Source organism: Symphalangus syndactylus, chromosome 4 (assembly GCF_028878055.3).
Source record: "Symphalangus syndactylus isolate Jambi chromosome 4, NHGRI_mSymSyn1-v2.1_pri, whole genome shotgun sequence".
Lineage (NCBI taxonomy): Eukaryota > Metazoa > Chordata > Mammalia > Primates > Hylobatidae > Symphalangus > Symphalangus syndactylus.
In genome coordinates, this window is record NC_072426.2 from 55,048,179 (window position 1) to 55,071,664 (window position 23,486).

A 23,486-nucleotide genomic window follows, 5' to 3' on the forward strand; every position below is an offset into this window, starting at 1 on the left:
CAATTTGGGAAATTTTTCTTTATAAGTCTTTAAATATTTTTCAGCTTCATTATCTTTGGGACTCCAAATATATGTGTGTGTGTGTGTGTGTGTGTGTGTGTGTATACACACTTGATAGTATCCTAAAAGACACTGAAACTTTGTTAATGTTTTATGGTTTGTTTTCTTTTTCCTTTCAATCCTTCTGAATGGATACTTTCTGTTGATCTATCTTCAGGGTCACTGACTCTTCAGCTGTTTTCAGTGGGCTGTTAAATGTGTTAATGAACTTGGTGTTTTACACACTATACTTTTCAGTTCTAGAATTTTCATTTGACTATTTTAATAGTTTTTTCTTTCCTTGCAGAGATTCCCATCTCTGCAAAGAAGTTATTACTATATTTTTCTTTAAATCCCTACATTAATTTTTAATAGCTGCTTTAAAGTCCTTATCTGTGAAGTCCAACATGTGAATCATCTTGGGGTCATTTTTTATTGACTACTTTTTCTCTTTACTATGGGTTTCATTTTCCTGTTTCTTTACATATGTGGTGATTTTGTATTGTCTGCTGGTCATAGTCTGTTTCACTACATTTGGATTATATCCTCTTCTTTTAAAAAAGGGATGAGATTTGTTCGGGCAGGCAGTAAAATTACTGGCAGATTCTTTTGATCCTGTCAGGCTTGGTCTTATTATTTGTTAGAGTGGATCTTTTGAATTTAGTCTTATGGAGTACCCCCAACTATATGGTATAGTCCTTACTCCTAAGGAGTGGTCTTTCCCTGTCTCAATGCCTGAGCTGCTGAATGAATTCTCTACTCTGGCTGGGCTGGAACTCCATTGTCTCCAAACACTTCACTAATTGGTGTCACATTCAGTTTTTAGCCTTCAGCAGGTAATTTTTGCTAGTCCTTTAGGTTTTTTGCCCTATACATGCCCAAAGTGACTAGAAACTCAGTATATTTTGGTCACCGCTTCCTAACCATCTTCCTTCCAACCCCCTAGCACAGCCCCTGTGCTTTATACTTTCCAACCACTTTAGAAGTTTGGAGCTCCATTCAGTTCTGTTTCAAAGTGTTGCTCTCATTGGGTAGCACCTGCCTTCTCTAAAGCAGGAAAACGCCCTCAGGCAGAAAGCCAGAATGTTGAATGGCAATGACGTATGTTGTCTTTCTCTTTGCTCTGCCCATGGCTTTGTTGTCTTGTATTTTGTCTAGTCTTATAGATGTCTTCAGCAGGAAGGGATTCTGGTACCTGATACTTTGTTATGGCAAGTGGACATCCAAGGCTTGTGTTCTTTCATACTGTCATGTTCTTGTAAACAAACCATGAAAGGAATAATCACAATGATTGTAGTGTTCCATTTTTTTCTTTGATGTTTACTGGACCTAGAGGGGTTAGAACTCCTTTATGTATATTGTCTTTGCACTGAGTACATTATTAAAGGAAAACTCCTTGAGATGTCAGGAGTTTGGAACTTCACCTCAAATGAAATTTGAAAGATGTATTTATTCCCACCCACTTCACTGGAGAGTAAAATTCAGAACTGCTGTTGATTTTCAACTAACAGTAGACACAAAAAAGATGTGAAAGTTCCTACTAAATTTAATCTGTCAAACTCTACTGCTTTGATTAGGTAGTTGGGTTAAGTCTTCTTTATAAATTGTCTCATAATTCAAACGTTTATTAACAAAGTAACACTGAGGATGTATTTTTATTCATGTTTTACTTATTGGTTTGTAAAATAATTCACTATATATCAATAATTTTTCTCTTCTTTAATTCATCAACATCATTATCTTGTCTGCTTTCTTTAGACAATATCTAAAGATAAAATAAGAATTTTATTAGGAAGATTCAGCTAAAATTTTTCTCTACATCTCAATTCATATAACTTTGAGCATGTTTGCAGAAAAAGCAAAAATGTAGTAGTGCTTATAATATAAAATATTTATGCTGATTTTTCACCATTTTATAGCTTTTCTTTTGAAATTATCTTTAAGCTAAGTTGGGCCCTCAGTTGAAAATTGGCCTCATTTCTGACCCCAATTGATGGAATCTAGTGTAATCACTTCATTCACAGCTTTACTGTGACTAATTTATTTTTTATTTTTTTAAAAAGAAATGACCTTCAAAGCTCATCAAAAGATGAGCTTTTCCAGTGTGGGTATTCCATATTCTCTGAAGGGAATTCCAACTGCGTGGTTTTTGGAGCAGTGATGCTATTATTAGATTGAGCATGTAACTCCCCAAGGCTATCGCTTTGAAGGGAACAGCACTCATTCAGATGTTTATGTCCTGGAATGCTTGTTTCCATTCCACTCTTACCTCATGTAGTTGTAGCTATTGATTTCCTCTACTTTGGTTTTCCCTTTTCTGACAAGATTTGCTTTAAACTATATGGTAAGGTAAAAATGATAACATTTGATAACCGTGGTATTATTTGTTAATGAATTCATTCATTGATTTAACACATGCTTTTGATTGAGTTCCTGTGCTAGGAATACAGTAATGAACAACAACAACAACAAAAAACCCTCGTAGAGTTTACAGCCTAATTTGAGATCTTCCCAATCTAAAGTGTAATGGAAAATTAAACTTTACCTTTGTTTCTTTAATTCATACTTAGAAATTTAACACCTCAGAAGTCCTTTATGATGATTGGATGTGTATAATGTTCCTTGTAAAAGGGGAAATTCAAAAGATTAAAGGATTGTTTACAATCTGACTCAATCAGATTGTGTATATATGTGTATAATTTAAATTCTTAGGAATACTTGAGATAGAAGTACAGAATACTGAAGAACTGTAAAAGAGCCCTTACAAGGGAAGTAAAGTCATTTATTGAAAAGGTTGTTCTGGAGGCACAATAGAATCAGGTTGTGAGATGATATTACAGAGGTGGAGAGATGCCACTTTTTCCTGAATTTAAGTACAGCTATCTAAAGTGGTTAATAATTTGAATTTTCTTTATTTCTGAACATTTGTTTGAGTCTGTATTTTTTTCTCTTAAACACTAGCTGCTTATAAAAAAGCTCAGCAACTTAAATTTATCTTTGTCAAATATAATATGTACTTACATGATGATGCCTTTCACAACGATAAAATTGTTACTCAGAGTAACAAGGTAAGTCCAAGGTTAGATTTCTCTAATCTAATAAATCAGAAAAATCAAATCAATCTTTGAACAGGTCAGTCATTAAATTGAATTTCTTTTTCCATACTAGGATCCTCGGTTCAATGCAGAAGTTGACCAAATTACAGGCTACAAGACACAAAGCATTCTTTGTATGCCAATTAAGAATCACAGGGAAGAGGTAAGCCAATTTTCCATTTTATGAAAGGTCATTGGAAATATTTTTCTTTTTGAAAAATATTTTTTATTTACTTTGCATATATATGAAATAATGCTTTAGTGACAGATTAGCTATAAAGTTCTTAAATGTTCTGCTTGATTTTTTTGTATTCAGATTTTTAGTTACAGGGCCTAATTCTGGTAATTACTTTATTATGGCCATTTACTTAGAAATAAATTTTATGCAGGTCATATTCTACCTCCCCTCTTCCTGAAGGCCTTATTCTATCTTAAGATATGTAATTATGGTTGTGATTAGAATCAATTCATTGCATATTATGTTTTAGGAGTATGAATAATATTCATAAATGCTCATCCAACTACAGTGGTCATTAACTGATTTCATTCAAATTGAGGTTTTGAAAAAAATGGGAATCATAGCTAATTCTAATCATGTAAATTTCAATTTGAAATTTTAACAGGCAAATGAAAATATGTTAGTTTATATTTCACCTAACTAGAAGATTTGGATTCTGTTATCACCGAATTCCCTCTTCATTTTACACTTATTTGGAAAAAAGAGTTAATAAATTATCAGTTAAACTGAATATTTCAATTGAGCATTCTCAATCCTGACTGTTTATTACAACCAACTGGAGAAGTCTAAAAGATTACCAATTGTATTAATTGGGGTTCTCCACAGAAACAGAAGCAATAGGATATATGAAGATATATGAGGGGATTTATTTATGGAAATTAGCTCATGTAATTGTGGAGACCAAGAGGTCTCACAGTCTGCCATCTTCAAGCTGGAGAACAGGAAAGCCTGTGGTGTTAATTCAGTCTGAGGCTGAAGGCCTGAGAAACTGGGAGATTTGCTGGTGTGAGTCCTAGAGTCCAAGGATCTTTGAGTACTTGAAGTTCTGTTGTCTCAGAGGAGGGAGAAGATGGATGTCCCAGCTTCCTAAGAGAGAGCAAAATATGCTCTTCCTCTGCCTTTTTGTTCTGTCTGGGCCCTCAGTGGATTGGATGATGCCCACCTACGTTGGTGAGGGAGAATCTTTTTCACTCAGTCTGCTGATTCAAATGCTAATTTCTTCTGGGAACACCCTCACAGACACATGCGGAAATGTTTTACCAGTTATCTGGGTATAGCATTTAAAAATTCTAATGCCGAGGTTTCACCTTAAATCAGAATCTCAAGGATTGGGACCCAGGTATTAGTATTTGTTAAAGCTCCCAAATGACTGCAATGTGTGGCCAAGGTTGAGAACCACTGCCAATCATATTAGAAGTACTTGATGCTTCTACTTGATTTATATTCAAATTCTGACATTTATTCTCCCTCCTCCATCTAGTCTGTTACCAAACCCCATTGATTTTTTCCATTAGAATGTTTCTGATTTCAGTATTTTTTTCTTTTTATTCGTGCTACCTGCATGCACCATGATTCAGATTTTGAAGTAATGCCTGAGGTTTTTAAATGTTCTTGTAAGGTGTTTCTATCCTTGCAGTCGATTTCCCTTTAGTCCATTCTACATATCACTGCCTGGAAATTTGCCTAAAACACAGCTTTCTAAATCAGTGCTTCTAAAACTGTGTTGTGCATAGGAATCACCTGGGGATTTTGTTAAAATGCAGATTCTGAATTCAGTAGGTCTGGGTAGAACCTGAGATTCTTTTCTAACAAGTACCAAGTTGATGATTACCTGGGTCTGCTGATCACAATTTGATTAACAAGGCCCTAAGTCAGTTACTTCCCAGTAGTCATTCTCAGTGCCTTAGAGTTGCCATATGGTTTCTTAAAAAGTGTAGTTCCAGCAGTAGTAACTAAGAATGCCTGCAGCAATGACATAATATGAGATTAATTAATTAGTTTAATTAAGTATGTGAATGAATACATAAAATTGAAAAGACTGGACTGATCATTATTGTGTTATTAATATGGTTGCCAGGTATATCAAATTTTTTAAAAAATGTGTCCCATGCATTATTTGGGACATCATTATACTAAGAAATTATTTGTTGTTTATCTGAACTCAAATCCAACTCAAATTTCATCTGGCAGGCCTAGTTATAAACCACAGACTAAGATTCCGTGCACTTAGGAAGACAATGTTCAGCTTTTAGTTATTAAGGATACTTTAAAATCGTGGCCCCCAAAACAGCTTTGTACTGGCAAAGGGATTCAGCCTGAATTATGCCCTGATTGAGCTTCTCTTTCTAGATAGTGTGAACAATTTCTCCAACAGTCAGGATTGGGGGAACTGATGAGAATGCAACAGAATCACTAGGAAGAAGTGAGTAGGATGGCCCCTTCTACAGAAAGTATCCTCAGGATATACATTCTTCCATATTATGACTGCCGGTGAGGATGACTTAAATTAAATAAAAAATTTAAAAACCGCAGCTATATTGAGATATAATTTACATACTGACATGGTTTGCTGTGTCCCCACCAAAAATCTCACCTTGAATTATAATCCCCATAATCCCCACGTATCAAGGGCGGGACCAGGTGGAGGTAATTGGATCATGTGGGCGTTTTCCCCTATGCTGTTCGTGATAGTGAGTGAGTCTCATGAGATCTGATGGTTTTATAAGCATCTGGCATTTACCCTACTGATACTCACACCATTCTGCCGCCATGTGAAGGTGTCTGCTTCTCCTTTGCCTTCTGCCATGATTGTAAGTTTCCTGGGGACTCCCCAGCAATGAGGAACTGTGTGTCAATTAAACCTCTTTACTTTATAAATTACCCAGTCTTGGGTATTTTTTCATAGCAGTGTGAGAACAGATTAATACATATATAATACAATTTACCCAGCTTAAGTGTACAGTTTGATGAATTTGAGATATGTATATTCGATCACATAACCACCACTGCAATCAAGATATAGAACATTTCTGTCATTTCAAATGTTCCCCTGTACCCCTTTGCAGTTGATCTCCTCCTCCTCCCTTAACCCACAGCTCCTGACAAGCACTGATCTGCTTTTTGTCACTATTGTTTTGCTTTTTCTAGAATGTCATTTAAATGGAATCATACAGTATGTGGTCTTTTGTATCTAGCTTCTTTCACTTAGCCTAATGGGTGTGAGATTCAGCCCTACTGTTGGATGTATCAGTAGTTTGTACCTTTTTATTGCTGAGTGATTTATTCCATGGTATGGATATACTACAATTCGTTTATGCATTCATCAGTTGATAAACATTTCAGTTATTTCCAGTTTGTGTCTATTACAAAAAAAAGCTGCTGTCAGTATGTTTGCATACAGACCTTTGTGTGGACTTATGCTTTCACATCTTTTGGGTAAATACATAGGAGGGCAGTTGCTAAGTCATATGGTAGGTATTTAATTTGATAAGAAACTTCCAAACTCTTCCAAAGTAGCTGTACCATATTTCATTCTTATCAGCAGTGTATGAGAGTTCCCCTTACATCACATCCTTGGCAACACATAGTGTATCAGTCTTTTTAATTCTAGGCATTCTACTGAGAGATGATTTAAATTTCATTACATGAATATATAACCCCACTCTTAGCCAAGGACCTGCTGCCTTCTTACAGATCTGATTGAAGTGGATTCGGCCACAGATCCCCAAATAGCCCGAAGCTCTCCTTTAGACTTCTGCTGGGTTCCTGAGCTTTCTCGTGTCTCTCTCTGTGCTCTCACATCCTCTCCTGCTGGTGTCTGTTTTACCTTGTGGTGACTTAATATGAGGCTTGGACTCTTACACTAAGCATTTCATGAGATTAAAAAATCTTCAGTAGCTTCACTGGGGACTAAATACAGGTTGAGTATCCCTAATTTGAAAATCCAAAATGCTCCAAAATGTGAAACTTTTTGAGTGCTAACATGACCCTCAAAAGAAATGCTCATTGAAGCATTTTGGATTTTTCTGTTAGGGATGCTCAACTGATAATAATGCGAATATTCCAAAATACAAAAATATTCTAAAACTTGAAACACTTCTAAGTCCCGAGCATTTCGGATAAGGGATGTTCAATCTGTAACTTTATTCAAGAGAGGGCTTCCAGAACACAGCTTTTGTTTTTTGTTTGTTTGTTTGTTTTTGAGACGGAGTCTCGCTCTGTCACCCAGGCTGGAGTGCAGTGGCACAATCTCAACTCACTGCAAGCTCCACCTCCCGGGTTCACGCCATTCTCCTGCCTCAGCCTCCTGAGTAGCTGGGACTACAGGCGCCTGCCACCACGTCTGGCTAATTTCTTTTTGTATTTTTAGTAGAGACGGGGTTTCACCGTGTTAGCCAGGATGGCTATGATCTCCTGACCTCGTGATCCGCCCACCTCAGCCTCCCAAAATGCTGGGGTTACAGGCATGAGCCACCACGCCCGGTCTTTTTTTTTTTTTTTTTTTTTTTTTTTTTTTTTTTGAGACAGAGTCTCACTCTGTCACCAGGCTGGAGTGCAGTGTGGTATGATCTCGGCCCACTGCAACCTCCGCCTCCCAGGCTCAAGCAATTCTCCTGCCTCAGCCTCCTGAGTAGCTGGGACTACAGGCATGTGCCACCACACCCAGCTAATTTTTGTATTTTTAGTAGAGATGGGATTTCCCCATGTTAGCCAGGATGGTCTGGATCTCTTGACCTCGTGATCCGCCTGCCTCGGCCTCCCAAAGTGCTGGGATTACAGGCGTGAGCCACCGTGCCTGGCCCAGAACACAGCCTTTTAAACATCTTGCTGACCCTCCCCATTCTCCTTCCTTCTCATCTTGCTCCCTTTCTTCCCAGGGTCACACTGCCAAGTTCAAAATTATTTCTCCTGAGAATTAACGTTTTTAGAGAAAAGAATGAAGAGAGACAGAACAGACACACTATCAAGCGTGGCTGTTATAATATAAAAAGTAATTTGGCTGGCCAAAAAATAAACCCAGGCCACTAACAAGGTGCAATATTTGACTTCCAGAACTGTCTTTAAATTTATATCTTTATAAACAAACTCAGAGTAGTGTTTGCTTTTGTATGTACACATAACTACTCTTTCTCATGAAAATTTTAAACCAAAATGGAAAGTTGCAGGGAGGCTTTTGGGACTAATTATTAAGATTGCTTGCTCTGGGCTTGAATCCCATCTTTACCACTTGGTTGCTGGCTGACAAACCAGGATGGAACTGGTTAATCCCTTTGATCTTCAGTTTCCTCATCTGCAAAATAAGGGCAATAAAAGGATCTGCCTTAAAGGGTTATTGGGAAGATTAAATGCATTCATGTGAGTGAAGCGTTTAACGTAGTTCCTGACACACTGGAAGTGCGTCAGCTACTATTCTTTAAAAGGAGGTGTAGAACTAATAGAGCTTTTAAGAGAGACAAGGAATAAGAGCTCCATGAAGAGGTCATTAGCCACATAATAATCAGCTAACTGGGACCAAAGCCAGTACTCAGCTAACTGGGATCCCAACATAGCCCCTGACATAGTCTATTGATTTCCCTCTAAGAAACTTTAAACTTAAGGGAAACGTGTAAATGAGGCAAAATGAATTTGGTGTTTTCTCTTTTTCTAAGTCCAGACTTATCGAGTAAGCCAATACCCATTCCGACTAATTGTCAAGGAACCTAAAAAGAACTGTGATTATTGAATCATTAAATATTGATTGTTTACAAAATATCCTGGTACCTTTCAGTGACACTGGTTTTTAAAGACATTGGTACCAACTCTGGAAAGCTGTTTGAATGGAGTAGTTGACTATTGAATACTAAAGTCTGAATTATAACATAGGCCAGAAAGTGCAGGAAGATTTTTAAGATTCACTGAAATATCTAAGCTCTTTATTTGCCTCTTATTCTTGTAAAGTATTTCAACTAATTAAAAATGTTTGGGAGTTCTTTTCATTAATGTTATAACCATAACTGTTATACATACAGCAGTGCTTTTTTTACAAGTAAGGACCATAGATATTACTAAACATCTGTGATGGTAATTTTTGAAAAAAATCATAGAGGTTAAGTTTTTGCAATCTTCCCCTCTCCCTACTCCCTTCTAGAGAATGGAGTTAATGGGCAAAGTGGAAAAAGAAACTGGAGAAGTGTGAGAAGGCTAAAATAATTTATTTTGGAAGGTCAAAGAGCTACTGACTGGAGAAAATGAATAAAGACAGAAAGAAAAAAGTGATCAAGGGAGAGAAGAGAGCCAGTCCAGGGTGTATATGAAGGAGCAGTTTGAGGAGTATGGGGTAGGACTTTGGAAATAACTGCCTTGTATGTAGGAGACAGTAAACATGTGTGATATTTATTGAGCAAATCTTGTGAAAACTGTGCTAATGATCTGGCAAGTAGTTCATTTAATCTTCATGACAACCATAAGGGGTAACCCATTATCTTATTCCTACCTAATAAAAAAGTAAACTGAGACATGAAACATTTAGGGAACTTGCTCAAAGTCACATAACTAAAAACTGGCAAAGCTGAGATTCAAACCCAGGCATTCGGACTGTAGGGGTCATAATAGAGAGAAGAGCATTTCTTAAAAGTCTGCTATAGATGATGGCTGCACTCTGCTTCCCTCCTGATTGGTGTTTTCTTGAGACTCTGCAGTAAGCACTTAAATTATTGTTGATTTTGTTGGAGTGGAAGGTACACTGATGTGTTTAATGTGGCTGCATGCAGAAGCAGGACTTGAGGTGGCAACAAGGAGACCTGGCTGTATTCTGCTGGCCCTTCAATGTTAGTGTTTAAACCGCTCTGCAGACAGACTTTTTAAGACGAAAAATGAGATGACAGAGAGCAAGAGAGAGATCATAGTCACGTCCTCTATATTGCCTTAAGAGGAATCTAGAAGAAAATTTTTACCAGAGATAAAAGAGTTACAGAAGCATGTTTCATACTAATCTGAGCCAATCTGCTCCAGAGAAGAACCATGACTACAAATGAAGCATAAGGAAAAAAAAAAGTTACAGGTATGTGAATTTTTATGGCTGCTATTAAATTTATTTCAAAGTTAATTCTGGATTTTTCAGACCTGGGCACTTAGACCAGTTTTTATCTTTGTCATTTGTATTAATTATTTCTATAACCAGACAAAATTCTTTTTTTTGTTTAGTAAAGAATTACAGAGAAGCTCAGATCTTTCCCCCTAGCTCAGATGACCTATTTGTGAAATACTGCCCTCCCCTGATGTATTGCCTGTTATGACATAGTGAAGATGAGTGTTCTTTTTTATTTATAGTGGCTGCACTGGTATAACCGACCCTAAATATTAACTCTTCCTCAGAGCCCTATTTGTCACTCAGGGACTACTGATTTTTTTTTTTTCTGTAGATTATTTGGGGAGGAGAGGATAAGGAGTAGAAAGCAGGACATTATGAAATAATGCAAGCTCTGAAAATTTCTTATTGATGTGAACTAGAGATTATATCCAATAATGTCTTTCAGGCTAGGCTGAACTATCATTGTTGAATGTCAACTCCAGTTATTAAGTAGAAATTCAATTTGAAATCAGAGCTCTTTCCTCCTTCTCTCTTTTTATCTTATCATCTTGGTTTTATTTTATCATACTTAGTGATATACTTGCAATTCTTTGATGCAAATATGGCAGTTAAAATCAAGGATTTAGGATAAATTCATTACATTGTGGTAAAGGATCATTTTAGCTAATATCTTAGCATTTTAGCTTATATCTTCCTTTTAAAAACTAAAAAGATTCAAAAAGTATCAGCTAATTTTTATGAGATTTATACTTTGGCGAATCCAAGTGATTAACACCTACCGAAACTTATAAATTGAGGCATTCATGAAATCAGATATGTAATTCCAACTACAAAATACAAAAATAAGTGTTTTCTAGAATTTAAGTTTTATGATTGTGTCTGCTCATTTAAAAATATTTTCATTTATTTCTCCTAAATTATCTTGTTTTGACAAATAACTATTGAATCACTGCACTTTGTAGATTTTTTTTTTTTGTTTAATGAAGCAAAGAAGATACTTGCTTTTAAATTTTTTTTCAATTTGGAGAGGTAGGCTGGGCGTGGTAGCTCACGCCTGTAATCCAAGCACTTTGGGAGGCTAAGGGGGGGTGGATCACTCGAGGCCAGGAGTTCAAGACCAGCCTGACCAACATGATGAAAACCTGTCTCTACTAAAAATACAAAAATTAGCCAGGTGTGTGGCGTGCGCCTGCAATCCCAGCTGCTCGGCAGGCTCACACAGGAGAGTCGCTTGAACCTGGTTGGGAGATGGAGGCTGCAGTGAGCTGAGATCGTGCCAGTGCACTCCAGCCTGGGTGACAGAGTGAGTGAGACTCCGTCTCAAAAAAAAAAAAAAAAAAAATTGGAGAGGTAGCTTTTGTACACCAAAAATTAAATATGTATATAAGGTGACAAGATAAATGTTAAATGAGTCCAATATGCAACACACAAGTTCGAAGGAAAGACTGAACTGGGGAAGCTAGAGAAATCCCTGGGAAGAGATGAAAGTGCCCTGCTGTGTTTATCTCACAGCCTCAAGAGAGGAACCACATAAATGCTCCTGATGACAAATGCTTGATCTCCATGGAGGGTGGAGGCCAAGGAGTCCTTGTCTGTGATCTCTCACACTCACAGTACTGACTGCGGCTTTCTTAAATTTGGCAAGTAAACTTGGAGGAAATAAATGTTACAGTTTTATTAATAATCCTTCAATTTTAAGTCAAAATAGATGAAAATATAACTGTAAAAATAAGCAGAGTTTTTAATAGCAGACTACCAGTTGATCTAGATCTATTTTAGTCTTAAAGAATTGGCTAGTTACGTTTTCGAAAACTTACAAATTGGCCAGGCGTGGTGGCTCACACCTGTAATCCCAGCACTTTGGGAAGTCAAGACGGGCGGATTGCCTGAGGTCAGGAGTTTGAGACCAGTCTGGCCAACATGGTAAAACCCCATCTGTACTAAAAATACAAAAAAATTAGCCAGGTGTGGTGGCATGTACCTGTAATTGCAGCTACTCAGGAGGCTGAGGCAGGGGAATTGCTTGAACCAGGGAGGTGGAGGTTGCAGTGAGCTGAGATCTCACCACTGCACGCCAGCCTGAAAAAAAAAAAAAAAAGGAAAAGTTAGAAATTGTTCACTGCATTTATTACCCACAGTATTCTTTCTTGTAGTTTTGTTTTCGAAACAAAAGTACTCCGCAAAGTTTCTGTTTGTTCTGGACTTGAGGTTGTGATAGTGACGATCCTTTCTTTTTCCTTCTGCACACTGCCCTTTAAATAGCGAAGTATATATTATGAAGATGTTAACTGCTTTCCTAAAAGAAGAATGTTTCTTAAGAGCAGCAGATGAAAAACATAGTGCTAATATGTGAAATCCCCAAGTCTACACTGTTGATCAAGAAGAAAAAGAAAGAGTGAATAAAAACTTGAAACTGAAGATTAAATTAATGTGGTAGGCTTTGTGTACCCAAATGGTATCCTATTTTTAATGATCAGAAAATTTGGTTCATACTGAGTACTATATTTTATTCAATAGGAAGCTTATCTTCTTTGGTAATTTCAAGATAACCATTTCAGCACTTTTTGGAATGCATTACATTTTTAATTTAATAGATGATTTATAAATTTAATTTTGAGAAGTTTTACATAGTCCCTGAATAATGGATATTAGGGATCTGGAACCAGATAAGTATAAAACATTTCTTTGTATAGTATCTAACCCAATATCATATAATTGCACTCTGGGGTGGATTTTGACTATAAAATAATTTTCATGTTTTCATGCATTCTTGAAGAGTTAAGGTGATTGTTAATGAAATTTCTGCTCTCAATAGATATGTACAAACATCTATACTCATCCATTAATGTCTAAGATTCCATAGGTAAAGTACTTTATCAACTGTTAAATACCCTGTATTCCTTGTTATTAAATGCTTATCTAAAAAGCTCCATTTGCTTCTCTTCTACCATAGAATGGAAATTAATAGTCTATGCTAAATCTCCACTTGCTTTTGATCATAGAATGGAAATTAATAGTCCAGGCTGAATTTAAATCAAAGAGCAAGAGATGAGGATCTTACAAAAATATTTAAATTTTTTTGCATCATTTTATAGTAATGAAATGGAGTGAAAATGACCTGGATTTAGAATTCTAGATCTATTTGATTATTATAAATTATTTGATAATCATAAGTACTATGCCATGTTGGTTATCTCTTGCAACATAACAAATTACACTAAGTGATTCTGAACAAACATTTATTATCTCACAGTTTTTGTGGTTCAGGAATTCTGGAGTGGCTTAGCAAGCTTGGTTCCTTCTGGCTCAGGTATCTCACACAGTCAGGATGTGGGCAGGGGCTGCATGACTTATGCTTGATCATCCATTTTCAAGAGGTTTTTGGGAGAAATGCTTCATTCCTCACCATGTGGGCTCTTCATAAGTTGCTCGGTGTCCTTACATCATGGCAGCTGACATCTCCAGAGTGAGCAATTTGAGAAAAAATGAGCAAGGAGGAAGCAGTAGTGCTCTATATGACCTCGTCTCCAAAGTTGTCCATCACCAAGACTTTCCCGGCATTCTGTTCTTTAGCAGTGAGGCTTTAAGTTCTACACCCGACTCAAGAGGAAGGGAATTAGGCTCCAGCTCTTGAAAAGAGTAGTATCAGAGAATTTGTGGAGACACTTTAACCTACCAGACATAGTACTAATGTACTTTCATTATTTATTATATAGAACATATATATTCATGTTTATTTTTCTCTTTCCTTAAAACTAGCCAGAGGATAAAAGAGGAACTCTGCTCATTAATTAAAATGATCTCTTAAAATCATTTTGACTTCTCACCTTTCATGTACTAAAAAATAATATGAACTACCAGAGGAGAGGCGATATAGACTGGGTTTACACAAAGGTTTACACAAAAATTGGTGTTCAAGGTTGTCTTAAATCAGAGGGAAAAGAGGAAGTAGAGCATGAAAAAGGGAGCACCAAGGAGAAAAAGAGGAAGATGTCTGCCTCTTTGTATGGTGGCAAATTATTGAGGTATTAAAAGACTTTTTTTTTTTTTTTGAGACGGAGTTTCACTCTTGTCGCCCAGGCTGGAGTGCAGTGGCATGATCTCGGCTCACTGCAACCTCCGCCTCCTGGGTTCAAGCGATTCTCCTGCCTCAGCCTCCCGAATAGCTGGAATTACAGGCGCCTGCCACCACACCCAGCTAATTTTTTGTATTTTTAGTAGAGACAGGGTTTCACTATGTTGGCCAGGCAGGTCTCAAACTCCTGACCTTGTGATCCGCCCACCTTGGCCTCCCAAAGTGCTGGGATTACAAGTGTCAGCCACCGCACCCAGCCAAGACTTTTAAAATATTATGCCACAAATACTAACAGTTCTACATAAGATCTCTGTTTGCACGTAATATAAGTACTCACTACTTAATATTCACAGGGAATGCTCATTGGTATGTCTCTATTATATCTTTCTGCACCATCGTTTTCTGCCTCTGTTGACAGACTGAGAGCAGAGGGAATATGTCTATTACTTTGCTACACTGTTTGAGCATCCACTAGAAGGAGGGAAGTGCCTGGAAATGAGGTCAGACAGGTAGACAGAGGCAAGATCAAGAAGAGCCTTCTAATGTCATGCAAAGGAGGTACTGAATTTTTTTTAATGCCAGGAAATATTTGCTGTTATTTAAAAATCTGGGTGGCTACGGCAGTGAGTTTGAACCATTTTCTTCACTTCTAACCCAGAGCCATGTAATTTGACACTTGATATATTTTGATAATTAACTTTCATATTTGTTCATAAGCAGAGAGAGTGCTTTGTTTAGAGGCAGGAAAGCTGCTAAAGAGGTTTTTGTGGATTGGTTACACTTCTGTTTAGGAGGTTTAGTGATTGATTTGATGGAGGAATGAGGGAGAGGGAAGAATCTGAAATACTTTCTAGCTTTGTAGATAGGTTATAAAGGGGGAGAGTTGTCATATTTCCTAAAATAAGTCATTGGTTTGTGGGGAACAAAACAGTTAGCTCTTTTTCTTTTGCATGTATTGTTTTACATTCTAATCCTTTCTCTTCTCCCCTGAAATCTCTACATTGCCTCCCCATCCCCGCTTTCAGATGATGGCCTTGCTTACTGTTTCAGTGAAAGCCAACACAATTAGAAGAATATTTCCACAAGAGAACTTCCCCTACTTCTTTCTCCTGCTCCAGCATCTGAGTCCATATACTCTGGTTACCCTTTTACTTCTTGGGATGAACTATCTGAACCAGCAAGGGCCAGCCTCCCATTTGTGCGCCAGATCTCATCTCAGTTTGCCTGGTCAAAGAAATTAGCTCAGCAATTCTCTTCTCTATGTCCAGAATCATTAAAGTTTTCCTGGCTATCAAATCTGCTCATCAGCATACAAATATGCTGCTATTTCTCCCATCTTGAAAACAAAAGCAGAACACTCATTGGACCACACATCTGCTTTACCATCTCATTTCTCTGATCATCACCAGAACAAAACTCTTTGAAAGAGTTATACAGGCCACGTTTGCCATTTCCATTTCCTTCCATTCTCTCTTGAACATACTTCACCAAAGCTTTCACCTTCTTCATGTTCCCTGTCTCTCTCCTTCTCCTTTGGCCTCCCTATTCCCTGAGACACAGCAGTATTATAATTAAGCCAGTTGATAACCCTATAGTGTTCTCTAAGTGTTCAAGTGTTCACTTTAAATCAAAAGCTAGAAATGAATAAGCTTAGTGAGGAAGGCATGTTGAAAGCTGAGATAGGCCAAAAACTAGGATTCTTGTGCCAGTTAGCCAAGTTGTGGACACAAAGGAAAAGCTATTGAAGGAGATTACAAGTGCCACTCCAATGAACACATGAGTGCTAAGAAAGTCAAATAGCCTTATTGCTGATATAAAGTTTGAATGGTCTGGATAGATCAAACCAGTCACAACATTCTCTTAAGCCAAAGCCCAATCCAGAGTGAGGCCCTAACTTCTTTAATACTGTGAAGGCTGAGAGAGGTAAGGAAGCTTCCGAAGAAAAGTTGGAAGCTAGCAGAGGTTGTCTCATGAGGTTTACGGAAAGAAGCCATCTCCATAACACAAAAGTGCAAGGTGAAGTGGCAAGTACTGATGGAGAAGCTTTAGCAAGTTATCCAGATCTAGTGAAGATCACTGATGAAGGTGGCTATGCTAAACAACAGATTGTCAATGTAGACTAAACAGACTTCTATTAGAAGAAGATGCCATTTCAGACTTTCATAGCCAGAGAGGAGAAGTCAATGTCTGGCTTCAAAGCATCAAAGGACAGGCTCACTCTGTTGTTATGGGCTAATAATGCAGCTGGTGAATTTAAGTAGAAGCCAGTGCTCACTTACCATTCTAAAAATCCTAGGGCCCTTAAGAATTATGCTGATTCAACTCAGCCTGTCCTCTGCAAATGGAACAACAAAGCCTAGATGACAGCACCTTTGTTTACAGCATGATTTATTGAATGTTTTAAGCCTACTATTGAGACCTAGTGCTCAGAGAAAATGATTTCTTTCAAAATATTACTGCTCTGTGACAGTACACCTAGTCACCCAGGAGCTTGGATGGAGATGCACAAGGAAATCAATGTCGTTTTCATGCCTGCTGATACAACATCCATTCTGCAGCCCATTGGACCAAGTACTAATTTCTGCTTTCAAGTCTTATTATTTAAGAAATTCATTTCGTGGCCGGGCGCGGTGGCTCACGCTTGTAATCCTAGCACTTTGGGAGGCCGAGGCGGGCGGATCACGAGGTCCGGAGATCGAGACCACGGTGAAACCCCGTCTCTACTAAAAAAAATACAAAAAAATAAGCCGGGCGTGGTGGCGGGCGCCTGTAGTCCCAGCTACTCGGAGAGGCTGAGGCAGGAGAATGGCGTGAACCCGGGAGGCGGAGCTTGCAGTGAGCCGAGATTGCGCCACTGCACTCCAGCCTGGGTGAGAGAGCGAGACTCCATCTCAAAAAAAAAAAAAAAAAGAAATTCATTTCATAAGGCCATAGCTGACATAAATAGGGATTCCTCTGGTGGCTCTGGGAAGAGTAAATTGAAAACCTTCTGGAAAGGACTCAACATTCTACATCCCATTAGGAACATTTGTGATTTATGGGAGGAGGTCAAATTATCAACATGAACAGGAATTTGGAAGAAGTTGATTCCAGCCTTCATGGATGACTTTGAAGGGTTTGAGACATCACTGTTGGAAGTAACTGCAGATGTTGTGGAAATACCAAGAGAATTAGAATTAGAAATAGAGCCAGAAGATGTAACTGAATTGCCGCAGTCTCATGATAAAATTTGGACAGATGATCTGTTGCTTCTTATGGATGAGCAAAGAAAGTGATTTCTTGAGATGGACTCTACCCCTGCTGTAAATGCTGTGAATATTGTTGAAAGACAGCAAAGGATTTAGAATATTACATAAACTTGGTTGATAAAGCAGTGGCACGCCTTGAAAAGATTGACTCCAATTTTGAAAGAAGTTCTACTGTGGGTAAAATGCTATCAAACAGCATCACTTGCTACAGAGGAATCTATCATGAAAGGAAGAGTCAATCCGTGGTGGCAAACTTCATTGTTGTCTTATGCTAAGAAATTTCCACAACAGCCCCGTCCTTCAGCAACCACCACCCAGATCATTCGGCAGACATCAACATCAAAGTAAGACCCTTCACCAGCAAAAAGTTTATAGCTAGCTAAAGACTAAGGTGATTGTTACCATTTTTCAGCAATAAAGTGTTTTTTATTTATGGTATGTACATTGTTTTTTAGACATAGTGCTATTGCACACTTAAATTACAGTATAGTCTAAAAATAACTTTTATATCCTCTAGGAAACCAAAATATCTGTGTAACTCACTTTATTGCCATTGTCTGAAACCAACCCACAATATCTGTGAGGCATGCCTACAATTACTTCATTGTATATTAACTGGCACAGCTATGGAGAAGAGGTCATGTCTTTTTTTGCTGGTGACACCTACAACTAGGAGTTTCGCTAGTGAGACAGATGTCTGCATCTGTGCTTTCATACATGATTAGCTTCTCAGGCACATCTTCCATTTGGAGGGAAAATATTTCGAGATAAAATTATGTTTTGGCTATGAGAACATAATAAACTATGTTCTCCATATGAAGGACTTAGAATGTAAAGAAATTATGTATGTACATATATATACACGCACACACACATATGTTTTTCTTGAATATCTTATGTTAAATTATATGGCTATCTAGCTTTCAATGGCTATATATGTGATTAGCTAGACCAGTAGAGGCAACAGCAGTGATCCAAACACTTAGTTCAGCTCTAGTAGAGAAGGCATTCTTTCAACCCCTTCGATACCAACTTTAATTTTTAAATTCTATTCAGCCTATTTAGTGTTTTGATGCACAAAACTTGCTTTTTACCATTTTTGCTGTGTTACTTCTTTTCTGTTTGTATTAGATGCCCATTATGGGCACACCACTCTATACTGTAATTATCAGGAAGCTTTACTGGCTAGGCATTTTACAAAGCTATAGAGACAAGGACTCATAATAAGTACAGGCAATGCTGGAACAAGCTTGATCCTGATTTAGCAGAGTCCAAATCCAACAACACTGTCCAGGGTAAGCCTATGCTTTGCAGGCCAACACCTAGCGTCAGGCAGGATACCACCCTTAACATAAATCTTCATTATTAAATAGATCCAGGGCTCTGAAGTCATTTTTCGCAATGTATAGTGTAAAAGTGAACATAAACAGTGGTGGAAGTATTCTGATATGAAGTACAACTTGTATAACCTATGTTGCTATACAACATTTTTTATTGACATTTTGGGCTTACTCTCACTTAAGCAGAGAGGCAGAGTGTGAAAGAAAGAGGTCTGACTGTAGCAAAAGTGACTTGGTCTTGTGCTGGCTTAGGAGCCGTGATTCCTTCAGCAAGTTTCTTCTCTCTATGCTTTAGGCAACTGGTTTGTAAAGTTTCAGCATGAAGTGCAAACACACAGGGTGGTTTTGAATTCCTAGTGAGATGAGGAATGTGACAGTGCCTACTGCAGAGCTCTCACCTCGTGGGGGTCAGAAAATGTCCATTTCCTCCTTCTGAGAATGTTGCAAAGCCAGACAAATGGAGGAATGGAAAGTTAAACAACAACAGTAAACACTGAATGTTCCCTGCCATGGGAAAGACAGCAGGCTGTTTTCTGCTACGTAACCTTTGTGTCTCTGGCAGTTTTTAAAGGGCTTATATGGAGACTTTGCTCACAATGGCTATGCGCTGTTCTGTCTCTGGTTAGAATCTCTGTATCTCAAGGGACAGAAAGATCTAATAAGAAGACAAAAAGTCCCTTTAGTTCTAGGTTTAAGAGCTTTATCTCATTACTTAAAAGCTAGTGTGGCAGAGAGTTTAGTATTTGGCAGGAGGGGGATTTTTTTTTTTTAACTGTTCAAAGGGATGAGGATAAACACTAGGATCAATAATTATGCCAAGCATTTCCTCGTGGGGAAGAACCCCAGTCTCAGGTTGACTCTATTCCTACAGGATGTTCCTGGGGCAGGACAGCTACTGACCCCCAGAGGCTGGATTTGCCCTGGCACCGTCTGGGGAGCGACCATTCTCCCTAACAGCACAGAACAGATGATCAGGACGTCAGCCTGCTTCAACATTACCCAGACAGCTGGGAACTTGGCACATGGGCCTCCACTTTCACATACCTTCAGCAATTACATGTTCATTTGCTTTTAAAATGCTTTAAAATTCAGGTACAGTGAAACTCACATATCTTTTTTTATTATTATACTTTAAGTTATAGGGTACATGTGCATAACATGCAGGTTAGTTACTTATGTATACATGTGCCATGTTGGTGTGCTGCACCCAGTAACTCGTCATTTAACATTAGGTATATCTCCAAATGCTATCCCTCCCCCCTCCCCCCACCCCACAACAGGCCCCAGTGTGTGATGTTCCCCTTCCTGTGTCCATGTGTTCTCATTGTTCAATTCCCACCTATGAGTGAGAACATGCAGTGTTTGGTTTTTTGTCCTTGTGATAGTTTGCTGAGAATGATGGTTTCCAGCTTCATCCATGTCCTTACAAAGGACATGAACTCATCATTTTTTATGGCTGCATAGTATTCCATGGTGTATATGTGCCACATTTGCTTAATCCAGTCTATCATTGTTGGACATTTGGGTTGGTTCCAAGTGTTTGCTATTGTGAATAGTGCCGCAATAAACATATGTGTGCATGTGTCTTTATAGCAGCATGATTTAGAATCCTTTGGGTATATACCCAGTAATGGGATGGCTGGGTCAAATGGTATTTCTAGTTCTAGATTCCTGAAGAATCGCCACACTGACTTCCACAATGGTTGAACTAGTTTGCAGTCCCACCAACAGTGTAAAAGTGTTCCTATTTCTCCACATCCTCTCCAGCACCTGTTGTTTCCTGACTTTTTAATCATGGCCATTCTAACTGGTGTGACATGGTATCTCATTGTGGTTTTGATTTGCATTTCTCTGATGGCCAGTGATGATGAGCATTTTTGCATGTGTCTTTTGGCTGCATAAATGTCTTCTTTTGAGAAGTGTCTGTTCCTATCCTTTGCCCACTTTTTGATGGGATTGTTTTTTTCTTGTAAATTTGTTTGAGTTCATTGTAGATTCTGGATATTAGTCCTTTGTCAGATGAGTGGATTGCAAAAATTTTCTCCCATTCTGTAAGTTGCCTGTTCACTCTGATGGTAGTTTCTTTTGCTGTGCAGAAGCTCTTTAGTTTAATTAGATGCCATTTGTCAATTTTGGCTTTTGTTGCCATTGCTTTTGGTGTTTTAGACATGAAGTCCTTGCCCATGCCTATGTCCTGAATGGTATTGCCTAGGTTTTCTTCTAGGGTTTTTATGGTTTTAGGTCTAACATTTAAGTCTTTAATCCATCTTGAATTAATTTTTGTATAAGGTGTAAGGAAGGGATCCAGTTTCAGCTTTCTACATATGGCTAGCCAGTTTTCCCAGCACCATTTATTAAATAAGGAATCCTTTCCCCATTTCTTGTTTTTGTCAGGTTTGTCAAAGATCAGATGGTTGTAGATATGTGGCATTATTTCTGAGGGCTCTGTTCTGTTCCATTGGTCTATATCTCTATTTTGCTACCAGTACCATGCTGTTTTGGTTGCTGTAACCTTGTAGTATAGTTTGAAGTCAGGTAGCGTGATGCCTCCAGCTTTGTTCTTTTGGCTTAGGATTGACTTGGCAATGCAGGCTCTTTTTTGGTTTCATATGAACTTTAAAGTAGTTTTTTCCAATTCTGTGAAGAAAGTCATTGGTAGCTTGATGGGGATGGCATTGAATCTATAAATTACCTTGGGTAGTATGGCCATTTTCATGATATTGATTCTTCCTACCCATGAGCATGGAATGTTCTTCCATTTGTTTGTATCCTCTTTTATTTCATTGAGCAGTGGTTTGTAGTTCTCCTTGAAGAGGTCCTTCACATCCCTTGTAAGTTGGATTCCTAGGTATTTTATTCTCTTTGAAGCAATTGTGAATGGGAGTTCACTCATGATTTGGCTCTCTGTTTGTCTGTTATTGGTATATAGGAATGCTTGTGATTTTTGCACATTGATTTCTTATCCTGAGACTTTGCTGAAGTTGCCTATCAGCTTAAGGAGATTTTGGGCTGAGATGATGGGGTTTTCTAGATATACAATCATGTCAACTGCAAACAGGGACAATTTGACTTCCTCTTTTCCTAACTGAGTACCCTTTATTTCCTTATCCTACCTGATTGCCCTGGCCAGAACCTCCAACACTATGTTGAATAGGAGTGGTGAGAGAAGGCATCCCTGTCTTGTGCCAGTTTTCAAAGGGAATGCTTCCAGTTTTTGCCCATTCAGTATGATCTTGGCTGTGGGTTTGTCATAGATAGCTGTTATTATTTTGAGATACGTCCCATCAATACCTAATTTATTGAGAGGTTTTAGCATGAAGTGTTGTTGAAATTTGTCAAAGGCCTTTTTTGCACCTATTGAGATAATCATATGGTTTTTGTCATTGGTTCTGTTTATATGCTGGATTATGTTTATTGATTTGCATATGTTGAACCAGCCTTGCATCCCAGGGATGAAGCCGACTTGATCATGGTGAATAAGCTTTTTGATGTACTTCTGGATTTGGTTTGCCAGTATTTTATTGAGGATTTTTGCATCGATGTTCATCAGGGGTATTGGTCTAAAATTCTCTTTTTTTGTTGTGTCTCTGCCAGGCTTTGGTATCAGGATGATGCTGGCCTCATAAAATGAGTTAGGGAGGATTCCCTCTTTTTCTATTGATTGGAATAGTTTCAGAAGGAATGGTACCAGCTCCCCTTTGTACCTCTGGTAAAATTCAGCTGTGAATCCATCTGTTCCTGGACTTTTTTTTGGTTGGTAAGCTATTCATTATTGCCTCAATTTCAGAGCCTGTTATTGGTCTATTCAGAGATTCAACTTCTTCCTGGTTTAGTCTTGGGAGGGTGTATGTGTCGAGGAATTTATCCATTTCTTCTAGATTTTCTAGTTTATTTGTGTAGAGGTGTTTATAGTGTTCTCTGATGGTAGTTTGTATTTCTCCGGGATCAGTGGTGATATCCCCTTTATCATTTTTTATTGCGTCTATTTGATTCTTCTCTCTTTTCTTCTTTATTAGTCTTGCTAGTGCTCTATCAATTTTGTTGATCTTTTCAAAAAAGCAGCTCCTGCATTCATTGATTTTTTGAAGGGTTTTTTGTGTCTCTATTTCCTTCAGTTCTGCTCTGATTTTAGTTATTTCTTGCCTTCTGCTAGCTTTTGAATGTGTTTGCTCTTGCTTCTCTAGTTCTTTTAATTGTGATGTTAGGTTGTCAATTTCAGATCTTTCCTGCTTTCTCTTGTGGGCATTTATTGCTATAAATTTCCCTCTACACACTGCTTTGAATGGGTCCCAGAGATTCTGGTATGTTATGTCTTTGTTCTAGTTGGTTTCAAAGAACATGTTTATTTCTGCCTGCATTTTGTTATGTACTCAGTAGTCATTCAGGAGCAGATTGTTCAGTTTCCATGTAGTTGAGCGGTTTTGAGTGAGTTTCTTAATCCTGAGTTCTAGTTTGATTGAACTGTGGTCTGAGAGACAGTTTGTTATTATTTCTGTTCCTTTACATTTGCTGAGGAGTGCTTTACTTCCAACTATGTGGTCAAGTTTGTAATAAGTGTGATGTGGTGCTGAGAAGAATGTATATTCCGTTGATTTGGGGTG

At 38.1% G+C, this 23,486-nt stretch overlaps 1 protein-coding gene across 2 annotated transcripts in view; it reads left to right on the plus strand.

Moving 5' to 3' along the window:
* Positions 1 to 23,486, plus strand: part of PDE5A (phosphodiesterase 5A) — a 132,924-nt gene that overhangs the window by 29,823 nt on the left and 79,615 nt on the right. For both annotated transcript variants that reach the window (XM_055274713.2, XM_055274714.2), the window contains exon 3: positions 3,208 to 3,297. In XM_055274713.2, coding sequence (XP_055130688.1) covers positions 3,208 to 3,297 — 90 coding nt within the window. The remainder of the gene's footprint in view (positions 1 to 3,207; positions 3,298 to 23,486) is intronic.